Source organism: Rasamsonia emersonii (assembly GCF_000968595.1).
Source record: "Rasamsonia emersonii CBS 393.64 chromosome Unknown ctg1118621759970, whole genome shotgun sequence".
Lineage (NCBI taxonomy): Eukaryota > Fungi > Ascomycota > Eurotiomycetes > Eurotiales > Trichocomaceae > Rasamsonia > Rasamsonia emersonii.
The window spans coordinates 1-17,607 of NW_013563317.1; the positions used below are offsets into that span (position 1 = coordinate 1).

The 17,607-nt window shown below is 49.0% G+C and overlaps 2 protein-coding genes across 2 annotated transcripts; one reads left to right on the forward strand and one right to left on the reverse strand.

The window, feature by feature from the left end:
• Window positions 1-155: 155 nt before the first annotated feature.
• Window positions 156-1,193, reverse strand: T310_0990 (uncharacterized protein; the record flags this gene model as incomplete). The annotated part of the gene is made up of 1 exon (XM_013476114.1): window positions 156-1,193. One exon carries the CDS (start codon window positions 1,191-1,193, stop codon window positions 156-158), a length of 1,038 nt encoding a protein of 345 aa, XP_013331568.1.
• A 10,067-nt stretch (window positions 1,194-11,260) lies between these two features.
• On the forward strand, window positions 11,261-11,737 carry T310_0991 (uncharacterized protein; the record flags this gene model as incomplete). Its single annotated transcript, XM_013476115.1, has 2 exons — window positions 11,261-11,524; window positions 11,720-11,737. 2 exons carry the CDS (start codon window positions 11,261-11,263, stop codon window positions 11,735-11,737), a joined length of 282 nt encoding a protein of 93 aa, XP_013331569.1.
• Between the last annotated feature and the right edge of the window lie 5,870 nt (window positions 11,738-17,607).

Here is a 17,607-nt window from a genome sequence, read left to right on the forward strand (position 1 = left end):
AAAAATGAAAATGAAACACCCGGAAACAAATCCAAAGCATACAAATCCAGCATACAAATCCAAAACAAATAGCCTAATCATCAGAATTCATCAGATAAAATGTCATATCCAACCCCACACGCCGCTCTATGCTTGCTTCACACCTAACCAACTCATCAAATAGGATTCACAATCGGAGGAGCCGTCGTCGGCGTCGTACTCTCATCCAGACCCGTCATCGTCGTCTTCGGAGGCGTGCTCGTGTTTCTCGGCCTGTCGGCTGGCGACCGCTCCCGACCGGGCGAGCTGCTCCCTCCCGCGCTGCTCGTCTTGCCGCCCCGTTTCACCATCCGGCCCAGCACGCCGACCAGCTCGGCCGCGTCCTCGAAGCTCTCGTCGTCCATCCCTTCCTGCGCGTTGTAGACATCTGCGATCGCCTGTTTTGCCAGCCGTCGGCAGGCGTCTGCGTCGTGCAGACAGTCGTACAGGTATGCGGCGAACTCCAACTTGACGGACAGACGGAGTGGATGCGAGCCCGGAAGCAGAGCGTCTGCGAGCGCGGCGGCGTGCCTGAAACACTGCGTCGCCGTAGGCGTGTAGTCGAGGGCTGGGAGGAGGAAGGATGATGCCGGCTTGGGAGGCTGAACGGGCTGCAGCCCGGGAGGACAGTCCGGGTCGTACCTCACGGGCCCTCCCTCCACCGGGGGCGGCGTGAGAGAGATCGATCCCCGATTGTAGTCGGCCGCTTTCGCAGCATCGCCACCGCCGTTCTGACGCGCGGCATGGCTTGGAAGACTAGAGATGCCCGGCACATGGATGGGGGGCTGGTTGTGAAAGAGCACAAAGATGTGGTAGAAAGACGCCCTCAATTTGTACGCGAGCACTTTCAGCTCCACGTAATCCTGGACCATGGGCAGGATGTACTGCTCCATAATCACCAAGCCTTCGCGGGAGAGCCAGATGATGTGGTGGTAAAGCTGGAGGGACTTGGTCTCTCGGGTGGTATCCAGCCGGCGCAGCTTTCGGGCACGGACGAGCTTTTTCGACAGGATCACCGACAAGCCGAGGATCTTGTACAGCATCCCCGAGAGGAAGGGGTTGTCATGGCTGGTGCTGGCGGCGAGGTGGCCCAGATATTTCTGGTCGACGTCGGAGGAGGCCATCCACACGGCGAGCAGAGCCGATTGCTGCGAAGAGTAAGTCACTACGTCCATGATCAGTATTGTGCGACTTTAAGATCATTTCCTCAAGGTATAGAAGGGCAGTCATTCATTCCGAATTTATAGATTCACGTCGCCAGGCGAGTATGTATTGGCGCTCTATCGTGGTATACCGCCGGGCGGCAAGTAAAACACAAACAACAGGGGAAGGCGCCTACCTTGAGCGCGCGGTAACAAAGGCAACCCTGATTCTACAACAGATCGTCGCAGAGAAGACTGGTCGCGGTTGAATCGCGAGTTTTAAACTGGAATCGCGTCGGATCTGGCGCCTAGATCAAGCCAAATAGCGTGACGATTCGAAGAACAGTCGAGAACAGTGCCAGATGACGAATTAGGGTGTAGTGACAAATATCCACTCGCGATTGTGCGATGGACAATCGCTTTTTTCTTCGGTCTCACTGACGAGATCCGATAATCAGGGTTAAAAGATATTCGTAACAATGAGCAGCAGAACAATCGCTAGAGGGAAATCAGTAATGCACGAACTGTTGTACAGGACCGATTTTTAACGGTTCGCAAGGCAGAAGGTAATGTAGTGTACAATCGCGAGGCGAGAACAACAACTTCAGAACAACAGAACGGTTGTCATCCGATTCTTGTTGCCATTATTAGCTGCTAGGAGATCTCGCTTTGACGGTGCTGATTTGAAGAGGTGCGTCCAATGGCATACCTCGAGGCCTAATTCACGTTTCTCCAACCCAGCAGGACGCCAGCACGGCAATCACGAGCCATACAGAGATCTATCGGGCACGAGGGAAGAGACGAGGGGGATGTGGCTGTCCAAGCGCTGGTCTCTCCAATTCATCGTGTGCGCATCCGAGGCGAGGCGTTGGGCCTGTCCAAGTGCCAGCAAGATCAGGCACAGGCGGTTTAGTCACTATCCACAAAAAGCGCACAACCGTTAAGCCATCAATTGCTTCGCGAAGAACACTCTGTCCGGTTCCAGGATTTGGCAATTGAATTGGTCGAGCAGACGGCGTGTACAGAGTACAAAGTACAGAAAGAACTCGATCCCACAAAAAAATGGAAAATCCAGTGAAATAAACTGCGCGAGAGATTCTCCAGCTGCTACGAAAACACCGGGCTAAAGGACAAAAAGGACCACGACGATGCACGTCATACCGTCCGGAGCCAGAGAGTCTTGACTGCCAGTTTCTCCCCCGCGCCCCCAGTGGCACCGTGGCACAGCGGGCTGGGAGAAAAGAGGCTTTGCTGGGCCTGCAGGCGAGGATGCAGCCGGCAACTACGTGTCAGAGCCAGGGCTCTCCATTTTCGCTAGTCTCGCACGCCTCTGCCGCGGTGGATCGGGCGAGCTCAGGCCAGCCGGTCGCGACGCCGTCTCCATCTTGTGTACGCCGTAGATCGGAAATCGTCAGTTAAGGTTAGCGTCAGGCAGACTCGGTTCTTTGCCAGCGTGGCGGCGGAATGAACATGTCGTCTGTCCGGACAGACGACAGCTGATTCCAGCAGAACAATAGATACAAACAGGAAGCAAACAGTAACTGTTCTCTCCATATTTCGCCTGTCAATATACGGAGAAGCACGGAGAACGGCCGTGTGGCCAGGTATGGGGTCTTTACGCAGTAGGCGTGCGGTGTAGTGTAGCAGAAGCGAGGCCAGGCGCGCTGACAGGCAATGGACCATGGACTCCAAGGCCGACTATTCCAGAGAGGGCTAGAAACCGCCAGATTAGCAATGAGGGACAGGCACAGACAGCGAACATACCAGGTAGTAGTCCGGCAGCGAACCTATGAGCAGGAGCTGTCCAGACGCAAGGCTGTGCAACTGCATGCTATCCATGTCGTCTGCAACGAGCGCCTGGATCTGGAGACATGCAGGAGGGTGGGCATCAGCAGCAAGGGAATGATGATAGAGTCGTTGCGACAAGCAATTAATTATTATGGTCTTTAGATGCGAACCGTGGAAAGTGGGCGAAGGAGCTAGCCGAACGGGCCGCCCGTGACCCAAGATCTTTCTAGCATCAGGATGGAGGATGAACACCTCTTCAAAGTTCACCTCCCTCACGGTGGAATATCTCTGCAGGCGTCTGCAGCTAGGCACGCTGTCCAGGCCTGTCTCATCGGTTCCTGCATTTCTGAAACATTGGCCCAGCCATGGGCTCGCAGGCCTGCACTGGCAATTTCCGGCCCCTCCGCCGAGTGGATCTGGACGACGCTATCTTCACCGCCAGATCTTGGACGCGACGCGACGCGAGTCGAGGACAGAGACCGGACGCGCTGAGGTCCAGCATTGCACAACTGCGACCGTTTTGTACGGAGTCCGTCTGGCAAACGACAGAAAAGTCTCAGAGCTATGGCACCAGCACATGTGAACTGTCAACTGGGAACTCTATCAAGGTTCATGCTAGTTATCTTGGCCGGCATTTACAGTCTTTCACAGGGAATCATTAATTGATTTAATTCTCCGAGGAACGTATAGTGAGATCATGTGATGTAATACAGGCCTGTACGATGACTATTTACAGAGCAATTGACCGTTCTGGAACAAGTCCAAAGAACTATGCATGGGGCTGAATAATAAGCTGCAGCTCATTCTGCGATTTCAGAACAACAACAGTAAAAGAACAAATGCAAAGAGTATACACTACATACATGGGCGACATAGGCTGATGAATGCCAGCATCGACTGACTGAGCAGATGTGATATTGACCTCCACGTTGATCCTGGTAGCTAGTCTTGCCTCGTCGAACTACCACTCTGCTAATCTGGCAGTAGATAGCAGATATCTGATGGAAATATCTGAGAGATCTGTGTAATCTCAGACAGGATCTCCGCACGCGGGATTCTGTCCTGCTGCTGACGACTCCAGAGAGTTATGTAGCGCTGAATCGGATGATGCCTACAGGAGGATGCATTCGACGGCGCAGCTGACCTGTCAGTGACAGTAAAGCCAATCCCTCAGATACTCGGAGGATCGATATGTAAGACTCGTTGATGTGATCTTGAACGAGATGTCTTCATGGCTATCGTTGCCTCCATTGATTGACTGGTCGACTTTAAGAGAAACACTGAATCCGATGTTGCGCGTAAAGAATGACAATTGTGTGAATAATTGCTCAGTCGATCCCTAAACGCGTTCGTTTGGGAAAGAATGTAAGAAAAAAAAATAATAATATTTCAATAATGATGACTTCAATCTCTGGATACTTCGGACGAACGAATGTGGTGTCCTAAGCATATATTGTGTTGGACAGATATTTTGTTCCCTGATATTATCATGACCGAATGTCCTCGGGTGACGGTTGTTAGATTTTCACCACCAAGCTAAGAGGTGCCAGATCATGTTTGCTGCAGGGTAAAACCTGGACTGGCTCGGTAAGGAACATTTTGATCTTTGGTCTGCAATATCAAGGCAGCGATTTCGTCAAATTTTGTTCCATCAGACGTCGGCCTCTGTTAGGAACATGCGTCAGCGTGGTGAAGCTGGACGCAGCATACTTTTGGCAATGTCTTGACTGCGCCGCGTTCGTTCCAGGTAGATTAGGAATTCTTGCCGTCTCAATGAGTTGAAGCTGTCGTAGCGTACAAAAAGGCGGTCCACGAGGCCTGTTCTTGCTAGAAACTCTGAGATGGGATGTAAGATGGGCTGCAAACCCTTTCGAGTTCGCACTTATTGTCAACCGTGAACTGGTTCGATTGCTCAAGCTGTTTAGAATTGAAGGCCAATTTGTGCAATTTTTTGCGGCTCAAAGCCAGTCGAAGTCATTGCGCACAGGAAGTCAGTCGTGACACCAGTTCGACAGGGGACGAAGACCCAGTTTCAAGAAATCTCTTTCTCCACGGATGAGCATTATAAGGAGGAGTCTTCACAACTGGCCTGATAATTCGTTCGCTGAGAGCTCCAGGCAGGTTCAACCCGTCAAGCTGGCAGCGAGAAATGGCAAGAGGCCCACAGAGTTTCTTCATCTCTAGCGTTGTAGAGCACATTGTGTGAGATATCTCTCCGGTTATGAACTGCGAACGGAATGTTGGACTGGGCTGACAAGATTTCGAGTGCCGTTTCTCCACCATACGCGTGGGTGTCTCCAGCACCCTTTGTAAAGAGTCTCGAGTCTAACGTTTCAACACGTGTCGACTCGACGGTTGAATCAGGAGATCAATTTTGGTGGATTTTCTTGTCTCCGTTTTCGAATGGCGATTGGGGCCCAGGCGCATTTCCCTTCCTGCTCATAGAGGCTGTACGGTGTCCCTGAAAGACCTCTCTTTCCGTAATTCAATTCTCGCAGCATGATATCTAGCTCATATATCGTGGATTGTGTTGTTTGTAACCTGTCCATTCTGCTGTTCAGAACTGGGACATAATCCGGAAATTTTCGCGACTCTGAGTTAGGACTTCTGGTGAAAGGAGGCTCGATGTGTGGTAGGTCCACAAGACACCCGTAGGAGTCATGGAGTCCTTAGTACCAGTATGGTAGACGCCGCAGTAGGTGTACCACACCGGGCCATGCCATCTACAGATCGAGATGGTTCTGGGCGAGAGATGTGGACAACGGCATAACGCCGTTCCTAGTAAAAGGTCGACACGCCATCTGAGGCATGGTTGACTCTGTCGCAGTAGCGGATCGTGCGCGAAATGCCGCGTACACCAAGCTGGGACAGTGTCAGGAAAATTCGACCGGTCCCTCCAAGAAGTGTTGGATTCGCGAAGGATCTGATCTGAGAAAGCCGTCGCGAAATTGACTGCGTATCCTTCTGCTCTTTACAGAGAGGTGATGATTTCCATGCCTGTAAAAGGACAACCCACACATGAATTCAAACATAGACGGGATGGAATAGAGCTTCTCAAGGCCATGGGGTTCAGCTCACAAACATGCTCGTGTATAGTCTTGTTTGAGAAGTGCTGCCAGCTTTGCGCTTCACATTTGGTATCAATTTTCTGTAAACGCAGCGTCGTATATGTATGAGTGAACCGGTCCGTCAAATCGATTTCATCTCTCGTGCGAGATACAACAGGCGTTTGTGGTATTATGGAAATCCCATATCGGAGGCCCACCACGACTCTCGCTGTGATCAGTGGTACTAGGCCCCGATGAAGAGTCGAGGCCGAAGTAGGTAGATCTCGTGTAGTTGTTCCGGTTGTGAGATCTGGCTGAGGAACTAGCCGCGATATGGTCAGGGAATTCTCTTTTCTTCGCCGTGTCACTATCCAAGGCGTAGTAGTGGCTGTCCCGGATACCTTTGCCGTTGTGCACATGCCGTACCCATCGGTGTAGCGGTGGATAATTGTACTAGAGATCACGTAGAATTTGCAGGTTTGTCCACCATGCCCTTCGTCATGCCGGTTAACTAAGGGACTTCATCGAAGTGCTGGGATGCCTCCGACTCCTCGCCAATTCATAGGCCTGTTGTTCTCTGCCCCAATGCTTCATCTGTGGGAGGGAAGCTCGTCGTCAAGAGCATGAGCTTTGCGTATTCATCCGCAGCATGCTCCGTATTCATACCCAACATTTCGGGGGAAATGCTTTGCTGAAGCCACACGTAAATCTGGTCCAGAAAGCTGGCGAATTTGTTTGCGAGTTGGTATAATTCAAGCGATCGATATGGAGAGAGGATATCTTGACAGAGACCGGCTTGACATAGTTGTAATGAAGATTTTTTTTTTGCACGATTCACGAAAGCGGTCGAATCCATAGGCGGTTCAGTCTCCTTGCTGAAGATAATATGCATTGCTCCGATGAGATCAGCGTCTGATTCCATCGCCGTTTTCTAGCTCTCGTAGTTGGATCCGTTAAAGGTTATACGGTACTTATCAGATAGCTCCATTGTTGAGTTTTCAGTCCACTGACGGACCTGCTTGTCGATAATTTTGTTCTCATCATGCTGACTAGACGCTGGTCGATGCTTGGCTCGTCACTCTGCCATCAGTTGATTTGGTTCTGTCAACATGCGAATGACGTTCATGAGATGCACTGGATTATTTGGATCCACCGCGATTTGACTGGGGTGATATTGTTTCTTGTATCACGGAGATAGGCGTCAAGAATTCGCAAACTTCCCTCAGATTTACCAGGGTCATGCGACCGGACGTTCCTAACACAGTCTCTAATCTGACCCCGGAAGAAACGTCACTGAAACCACTGAGGAGGTAAGCTGGTCCTCATAAGAACATGTATGTCTGCGTGTCTTATGGAGATAGTATTTGCAACAAAGTCGAAGCAGCCAGATGAACGATTAGAAATCGCCCACTCATTCCGTAATCGAGTCATCGTTCGAAAGTTGCATACCGGTCAGGGACATGATGCTGAATTGCGGGCACTGATGCAACCCCAGCCAGGATCGATCTGTTTTCTAATGCTTTTCGTAATCATCTTCACGGTTTTGTAATTCGAAACTTGATGATAGGATAATCTCTTCAATTTTCATGGCAGCAAAAGCCTCCACGTAGTCCATGGCGTTGAATCCTTAGTCGCCTGGCCAGCTGCGAGCTGGTTGGCTCTGCCAGAGCCTTTCTTGGTATCGGTATCATATCGAAGACACTACAGGTGGGTAGCGTTGAGTTCTTGCTTGTCCTTGCTTTCCTTCACGTCAAGCTGTTTGTGAAATGGCAGGAAACAGTTTTCGAGTACGTTGAATCAGAGCCATCTTATCGTCGGAATTTAGCTGGCCCTTGACTGATCTATTGTGCAACATTGCGATCTCCTTGAAATTGCTAGACGTCCCCCACATAAGAGTGGGATCTTCGATCCAGGCTGGCGTTTCCAGAGCCTCGAGGTAGCTTCCAACACTCTGTCGATTTTGGGTCGGTATTCCGTTTTTTTTTTCGGTTTAATAACTCCCCAAGAACTATTTGTTGGCTCAAGCTTCCTTGCTATCGACCTCAGCTCGAAGAATCCGAGATATGAGAGAGGAGCGGCGCACACACGTTCCAGCGGTCATCTGCGACTTGTTGCTGCCGCGATTGGTCTTAAGATTGTCAAGAAGGGTAGCCTTTACGAACGACTGGTTACTATAGCGAACAACATCGACGACTTTGAAGCGTACAAGACCACTCCAGAAGTTTTGGTGCTGCTCGTCCGAGGAAACCGGCGGCGATGGTGAACGGCAATCCCTCTCGCTAAATCCTCTGCTATATGATCGAAATCAAGCTGCTTTTGAAACCATTCTTTTGATTTTTTGTCACTAATCCTTTTTGCTTCTTCCTTTCTTCTTTTTTCCTCTCTAGTTTTTTTTTGCGCATGATCGATATTGCTTTGCGAGAATCCCGGTGGAAAGATTGCAAGATTTCCGCGATCGAGCTCGTTCTGAACTAACTGGAGTTCCCATAATCTTGGGTGTCGTTCTCCATTGCTTGGTCCTGACTGCCAGTCCACATCACTGAGAGTCATACAGGCTTCGTCGTGGTTGGATTAACTCCAATGCCCCCTTGACACGCGATATTAGCTCGTCTTCAAAACGGGGGATCCCACCCAATATCGATTTTGTTGATGATGTGGCCGGCTGAATCGACGAAATCGTAATAGGGCTTCTTCGTTGTTGGGCGCATGAAAACTGGCTCGTTTGTGATGTGAATCAACTCTCGACCTTGGATAGTAACGACTGATCTTCCGACTGCTCGATCAATAGAGACGCCAACACTGGTTTGGGGGCCGAGAATGTTCGTCCATTGCGGTGGTTCCTCTGGTGTAGGACCTTGGAAGTCCCATTTTGGGGGTTGGAGACGAATTGCACATGTCGCCGGTAGAAAGCGAGTGGTCGATCCAGGTTTGAAACTTGTCTTTTTTCTTTTTTGTCGTTAGTGTTAATAGCTCTCTAGGCGCAGGCCAGCCTCAGTTCGGTGTTGTCTTCATTCAGAGGCCCAATAAATCAGCTTCAAGGATGTGTGTCAATTCCAATCATTCCCCTTTTTTAGCATAAGTATTATGCTTTTCTTTCCTTGTCCGTCTTTTTTTATTTTTGTAGTACTTTTGTTCCACTCTCTGCTCCAGTTTTCCTTTTCTCTTTTGGTTTCCTTCTTTTTTCGCTTTTATGTTTTCGTTTCCCTTTTTTTTTCTGATTTTTTTTGTTTCTCTTTCCCTCTTTTTGTTTTTGCCTTTCTCTTCCTCCCATCCTGTTTTCCTTCTTATCGACCAGAAATCGCACCTTAGCTAGACATTCCCTAGCCATCGTATATCAAGAGCCGTATCCGTATCGACAGGACATAGACGTAGCAGGCGAAGGGGCCCAGAAGGGCGCACCCTATATGCCTCTCACTCCTCCTCCTCTTCCGGAGGAACCTCCACCCACGTGCCATCCTCAAAATTAGCCTTCATGTCCTCCAACTTATCACACACAGAATCGAGGACTTTCATCGCCTTGTTCACTTTTTTCAATAATGCGTTAACTTTGGCAAGGGCAGCAGGGGCAGGGGGGGCTGGCGGCGGAGTCGTAACTATCATATTAACATTCATATTGATTAGCACAATGTTCATGAAATTAGGTAAGACCATGAGAATAAAGGGTGATACTTACGGTCAATCGGCTTATTAGGCGAAGACCCAATGGGATCAGATTGCGACATCTCGAACTTCATATTAGGGTAGCCACTCCGATGCATCCGAGGTCTTCCGCGCATTCGGTTCGTGAAGTTGGATATTCTTGTATCGCCTCCGTGTGCTTCCAGCTGTCCGGATATGTAGTGCACAACTCCCGATGTGAAATATAAGTGATGCAATTCCATGCCGTTAAAGTCTGTTTGTTCACCACTTGGCCTTCTTTTCCTGGGGGTTGCCGAAATAAATGGAAATCCTGAAGAATGATGCTTCACAACATCATCCTTGCCCTCACTGTGATTCCTCGGGTTTTCTTCAACATGCGGAGGCAGTTCCTGTCTGAGCGTTCTTTGGCTCCTGAATCCACCACAACTATGATCGCATTGAGGCATCCACTAAGTAGAGGATGAAGATCAGCCTTTCAATGCATTGGAAGCAACAACCTGCCAAAAGTAGAGAGGAGAGCTGTGGCCAAGTCCTGGTATGTTTGGTTGTTGCGGATTCGAATACCAAGACCGTGGCATGTCCTTACAGTAACGGGCAAGCAGCTGACAACGTCTTCTCAGAGAGAGTATTGGTTAATCGGCGCCTGCAACTACGGCGACCTCGCAGAGTTGCTCCCTCCTCCCTTTTGCCGAAGGAGAATCTGATGATCGGGCGCAATCAGTCAATTGATGATGCCCGGAGCAATGTATTAGGACGGGACATCGTACTGTCCAGCCTCATGCTGTCCTAACTCTTGTTGTTGGATGGTACCTTCTTCCTTCAGGAGATGACGAGAGAATTGAATATATTTTCATCGATAGTCACCGATGAAGTATAGCACCATCGGTGTGGTCCGTGTAGTCGGTATGGAATCGTGTTGCTCCAGTCTGAGCGTCTGGTAACTCCTAGTGCTGGTTTTGCTTGGACTTGGAACAGTATTTGAGAAAATGGTGACTTCTTTGTCGATGAGATCTAACTCCATACTCCACCCTTGGCATGAAACCGAGCATGTATCCTTTCTGTGACCTTCCTGAGAGTGCTGACAGCATTCATTGCGCACCGCAATCAGTTGACTTGCGAAGAGATGTTCGCCGATCCGAAGAGTCATGGAGGAAAGGCTCTGAGGTGGCTTGAAGTAACATTAGGTGCCTTGATTATGGCATACGTCTTGCTAGAGTAGCAATGACGACGGACGCATGACACTTCCTCTCGCCATCCCTCCTATCGGCATAATTAATGGTCCTCCCAGAGAGCACGTAGGAGGGAAGTTGGTTAATGGTGGATTTCACTAAAGATCTTGAGGAGCTGAACTTGATCCGTTCCCCATGCGAAGAGAAGACTGCCGACACGAGTTGCAATCAATGTCGCAAGTAGATGCAAGCTAATTTGTCTTGCCTTGCTCTCTGGAAGACAACGAACCCATATAGTTGTACTCCAGTTGGGCTGAAGGACATTTGGCGTGGTATTGAGTTGTAGACCGCAGTGCAGTAAGCATGGAAATGTATGTACTCCTAGATATCAACTTCTGCGTTCCATGTGAAATCCGGTGTAAATTACCTCTTTTTTTCTCTCGTGAGTTTCGCCAACATGTATTCCGACATTTTTGTCCTCTATGTGTCACTCTGCACCCAAGTCTCCTGTTGCATCTGCTGTATCATTCTTTACAGTCGTGAAGAGAAATTATCTCCGCAAGCGTGGAAGATATTCTCGATCGGTTGGTATGGACGGACATTCGCCTTTGCGGTCGAGATGGGACGAGCCGGTGCAAAGTCAAAGGCAACCATGGTGTGCCCCTTACTCGCTTTGAAGGTGATCCGTAAAAACGAAGACATGTCTGTGCTGGAGACATCTGTAAGTTCTGTTTGTACCATAAATCGCCTCTTGTATATGCCGCTGACGGAGGGAATGGTTGTAGAGGGGCTTCTTGTTTTGTAGACCTTGCCCTCGAGACCGGACTGGAGTGATTGCTTCTTTCTTCACGTCCGGATAACTCGAAGATAATGGTATTTCTTCTGTGATAAGTTGGTCCATACTCTGTATCTTCAGGACTCTCTTCCCTTCTGAAATCGGAAGTGACCAAGAACGATATGCTGCTAAGATGGCCATGAACAACTGCTAATTATTGCTTGTTCAGGGATGAGCGGGTGCCCTTGAGCGTATGGATGCGTTGATACACAGCAGGCGATTCGGCTCAAGAGACCCCGTTCATAGAATCAATAAGTCGCTTGTCTCGTCGTGGTAAAATGTTCATGCAGGGAACAATGATTGTCAATGCGGTTGCCGTTTCTTGCCTCTCTTGTGGAGGGAACCATCGACACACATCCGCATTCAGAGGCTGCGGATGATCGGCTCGATGAGTTGTTTTGGGTATTTAGATTCGAGTCTGTCCATCACGATTCAAGCGCGTGTCTTGAGGAATCGGCTGAGGAAAGTCGTATCGTACACAGGAGTCAAGGGTGGCAATTGAATGGAAAAGGAGAATCTGGATCTTCCATAAGCCATCGATATTCAACGCGGGAAATGTACCACATTTGACTGCTGTTTAAACCATCGTTGCGTCTGTGAGGTAATCGTCCCACGACTCCTTGTCTTCATTATGATTCTTCGGCATAGCCAGCTCGGAGCAGACGCTATTCGCATAACGCGAGCCACCACCTCGTCATCGTTCTTGTCGCGTATCTGTACGCAGTAGCGTACCAAATTCCACTCTCGAAAGTTGGTTGTAATTTGTCCGTCACGGTGACCAAGAACAAACTACCTGGTGAAGATACTTGACGCGCTTGCTCCGTGCGTTCAATGATTGCTCCACTCAGGTTGAAGCCCCATATCGTTCCTCGGCGCTTCTAACTGTTGACTGAGATTGGATAGATGTGGCGCTATCTTATCGCCTCACGTTCAAGGTCCATGAAGAAGGGAAGCACGTAGCTGGTCGCCGATATGTTGTTTCTCCGTCTGAAGTCGGGAGGATAGGTAATTGTGTCACAGACAACAATGAGCGAGAGGCGGAAATTAGTATGTTCTTGATGAGGTATTCATGGGTATTCACGATCTGTAATGCTCTCGCTTTTCGAAATCTTTCACGCCGTCTTTTTGATAACTATGTCTTGCTGAGTATTTCTCTGGGCATGTAATCGAGATGCGGCGTATTCTAAAAGCCTGGGAGGGGATGTAATACTGTAACGATTTTCAGGTCTAGTTTTCTTGAAATGCGCATATTCAACGAAGCGCAAGGTGCGAGGAAAAGCGAGAGGCGACTGGATGCTTGACCTGGTCGAGCATCTTGGATCCTCGCATGAATTTTCGTGTCTAATTCATCACCGCTGAAGTTGATGGCTCGCAAGCAGATATCCATTCCATTTCAGGCTGCTGAGAAACGGAATGTGATCAGATGCCGGCATTGCAGACAGGTCTGGGTCAATAGGGATGGAACCAGTTGAATTCTGCTTTCCGAAGCCCGCAACTTTGAGTGTTAATGCTACCAATGCAATGATACCGCAATTGAAGACTGCTGTCTCTGTGGAGGTTTTAAGCTGAGAGGTTGGATTCGGCATTGATTGTGGTCGGCAATCGCCATGTCTCTGGTCGGCATGATGAAATGACAGAGTTTTCAACATCGTCAGTGCTGCGTGGACATAGTCTTCGTCTCCACTGTTTTTAGTCTGCCATCGGCCCTTATCAAGGGGCTCTTTAGGGGTTTGCTGTGGTCTGTCATCCTCCATGCGAAGAAGTCCTTGCCCACTGGTAGACAGTGAGGAAGGATCTGATGGGTCACGCAGATATGTAAAGATGTTACGGCGCAATAGGTGATCAGATGCTAATTCCGTCGCATGTAACCTTTCTGTGCGAAATCGGCTGGCCAACGTTTGCCTCGAATGTGCACAGGGAAAGTCTTCGTGATGAGGTATAAGATTGACAAGAACGTGACTGCGACGACAAAACCTATTCCAAGAGGAACGATCCGTCAGGGTAAATGTGGTCTTCTCCGCATACAGCCTTGGCTTGACACTCGATATGTCTCTGATATCGATGATACGCCTTTTGAAAAATGGGCAACAAGTTTCAGAAGTCCATGTTCGTCAGATTAGGGTGCATCCCCTTTCTAGAGCTCGATCTTGAGGGTTTCAAGATCAGAGGTGCCTCAGATTGGCCGTCGCTGGCCCAGTCTTGATATATGCAGTTGAGGGATTGTCAAGTTCGGAGGACATCGCTGTCTCCGTCACCGTCAGTTCTCTCAACGGTATTGAAATCCAGTAGAAGTAGTGTCGACGTCAGGCAAATGCTATCGTACCTATAAATAATAGAAGGCACAATGCTGTTGGCCCCTGAGGAGACTTGACAACAAAGAGGAGAGGGCGGAGAGTGTAGGAAGCAGACCATCATTGTGATCAGATCCATTAGCGTTGTTCTCGTTGTGCAAGATCCGGAGTCGATGTGGTGTTGTAGAACGCATGTGGCAGATTCGCTAAGAAAAGTCCGTCACGGTATTCTTTTCTTTTTTTGCAACATGAACGTCCGTTGTCTTGTGTGTTAAAACGAGAAGTAATCGACAGTCGATGTTTGTAGTGGTAGCCAATATTTTCCTGCCACCGTATCGTCAATATTCTTTCTTTCTTTCTTTCATCTGGATGAGGAGGATGATATAGACAAGCATTCAGGCAAGAAAGAGCGATCAAGGGGTATCTGATAAACACGAGATACATTGCAGCCTGGGCACCAAGCAGGCCTAATTTTTCGGAGATGATCCAGGATGCAAAGAAAGATGAAGAAGCCCAGGACGTGATTTGGCGGGCGCTTTTGGGTATCCGTAGGAAGTCCATCGTCGGAGGCAGGTTGGTGATTAGTTCTCCTGCGCGCGCATTTTCTTCACAGCTGCTATCTCAGGGGCGTTATGGTCGTAGATGCAGGAAATGGATTCTGAATAAGGGAAACATTATTGTTTGCCCCAATCACAATTGCCAAACGTAGCAACGATCTGTGCTAGCTGCTCCATGTACCATGTTTGCTGATTATCCGAGGGCCGTACTGTTTCATGCGAAATGACAGTCCCGTTGTCGGTCCATTGCTAAGGTAATCAAAAATAATTTTGATCGTATGAGGCGAATGTGAGGCAGATCTCGTCCATGTTTCTGGGGCCATGAGGATCCTTCGCTCGTTAGCTTTATATTGTTCTCCCTTGCAAATTTCATCCTTCTGGCTGGCAACTTCCAATGTTCCCGTGTAATATAAGCAATCATGCGAACATCTGGAATTGATTCTCGTCCACGCGGCTAGAAACACCATCCTAGTTTCCTATAGCGTAATATTCGACCGGGAGGGTTTGCTGACCTCAACTGCAGGAAGACATTTCAGATCACGTTTTGTCTGTCGAAGCAAGATGAATAAACTGTCAGGCAAATCTTCCCTCCGTCCGGCACGACTGCAAATAGACGGACCTCGCTTTTGATGCGAAAGCGCCCAGCAGGGTCGCGTGCCCACTTACGATCGGGGACGTGAAGTAAGCACGCCATTCTTCGGTGCCAACATTCTTGGCTGTTCATATCGTAAGGTTATTCCTGGGTTGAGCATAGATGGCACAACCTTTGTGATGTTTGCCAAGCTACTTTCGTAAGTCCTGTACAACAAAGCCAGTACGAGTCATAGGATGACGGATCATCGATGGCCAGAGAGTGCATGATTTTGGCAAATGACACGGTCTCCTCGACAGGACAGTATTTGCGGTCTTCTCGTCGCTGTAGAGAAGTTATCTGTGTGGATGGAAAGGTGAGCAAGCTGCCCTCGAATGATGGAAAACCACTGTCTTTCATTGGTATGCGCTGTAGTGGCAATCCGTAGATTTCGATATTCTCAAGTCCGTCAATTCGAGGTCAGATCGGAAGCTTTTCTTCGATACCAGCCTAGGTAGCAGGCTCCTGCCTCGGCCTCTTGAACCAGCACTTCCATGTTGTCGCCCGGCAGTGTTGGATTGTTCAGTCGAGTACTGCGTCACCGTTATAAGTAATGGTAATATAGGAGAGAGCACGTCAGATGGAGCCGCTCCTGGGAAGTGTTGCATAGTGTAAGCGACTCTAGAAGAAGCAGGATAATCCCTTTTTGAATCATGTCGTCGGAATAGGGACAATCAGCGCTGTGGCATGTCTGATGCTCAAATTAGAATCGGATTCACCAATTCTGTGATCCCTCCTGCCAGTTCCAGTTTGCAACTATCCCTTTCAAGTGGACATTGCCCTTCCGCGTTCAAAATGCTGCTTAGGCACTGTCCGCAGAGTCGTCGTTCAGGTTTCGGAACTCCTCTCCGATCGCATATGTACCATAGACCTGTTCTGTATTGATATAAGTAGCCGGGTACTCAAACCCATTGAACGACATGTGCACTATTCAAAAGGCTCGGTGGAGTTCCTGGAGGATTGGCCGACGGTTCCATTTCGGGACAGAGCTTGAGGATTCACTTCGCTAACGTAGAAGGTTCTTTTTTCTCGAAGCGCGAAACTTTAAGGCGAGGACAGATTGATGTGGTTGATAATCATCAAGGCAACGCCGGATGTGCCATGATGGGGATTTAACAATGATTTTCTTTCATCTCGTTCAAATACTCCATGACCATAGACGACTCAAACCATGCCACCAGTGTATATATCAGTCTGATACTGTGATATCATCGTTTTTCAGCAGAGAGAGGAGCGTCTTGAACATCAAACATAATGCGTTTGTCGGAAACAAGCTGCCGGGCCGAAGGCACAGGACCATGGTCTGTCGGCCGCCTGGTGTAGATCGATGGCGCCCGGTGGGAAGCTCCGGAAAAGTCTTTTTTTTTTTAATGTCGTCCCCGATTCGCAAAAGACCCGATCTTAAACCTCTGTCCTCTTCGATAGAACTTCATTTTCTGCCAGATGATGCCAGAAAACCTTATGTTGTACCAGAGAGTTTGAGAGACTGATGACCAACGGAGGCCTTAGGATCACACTGTTGTCGGTGATCGATGATGTACACTGAGTCAGGGCCAACAAGTCGTATGCATCGTGGTCCAGTCATCTGCATCCCTGTATGGCCCTGTACCGTAACGTCCTCTCGTAAGCTCCGTGTAATCACTTGCTTCCCGATAGTGTGCCCTGCTGGCGACCGACGAAACTGAAAATATATATGCCTTCGTAGAACCATTGCCTTCTCGTGGTACGTCAGGTCTAAATTATCCGTCCCAAAGTGTGTTGGAAATCTTGTTTGATTCATAACATGCCTCGTAACTGGAATCTCGCGAAGTCGAAATGATTTCCTAATTTGGTAATTCCCTGATGCGGAATGGATGCCAATCGCAAGTCCCTAAGGCGATGGTGAGAGAGTCGGCTCGATGAAAGTGTACATTGCCGGACTCTATCTCCCACGAAGATAGTGGTAACGAAAAGCGATATGTTTCACAGGAGAGTGGTATTCGGGGCTTTCGTAACGGCGCTCTGTTTGTCTGCATGGATAATGCTCGGGAAGGATTGTCATCACGGACATTTTTAACGGATTAGGGTGGATACCATCCATCGGGCGATTCCATCCCGTCGAACGTTGATAGGACAGCTCAACTGGTTGAAGAAGACGAGGCCACATATCACTGCGCGAGAAATCCGAGCAGATGTTCTCGAAACTGGTGTCGTGGGATTTTGAGAGCGCTGGAAAAATTCGGTTGGATGTGTTGGAGGGAATTTGTTCAGAGGGTAATCCTTGTCTTTCTCGGCGAAATGCTGTTTGAGACTGTGCACGGCATCATCGACGATCGCGCATCGGATATAAGGCATATTTGACGACATCACGTACACGATGGATGTCAGCAGGGCGCTGGGCGACGCGTTTGGCGGGAGTAATAAGGGCAAACGAAGATTATGCCCGGATTCCAGTTGATCGAATGTTCGTTTCTTTGCGATTCAAATGCTCTTCTGTATCTCTGTCTGGAG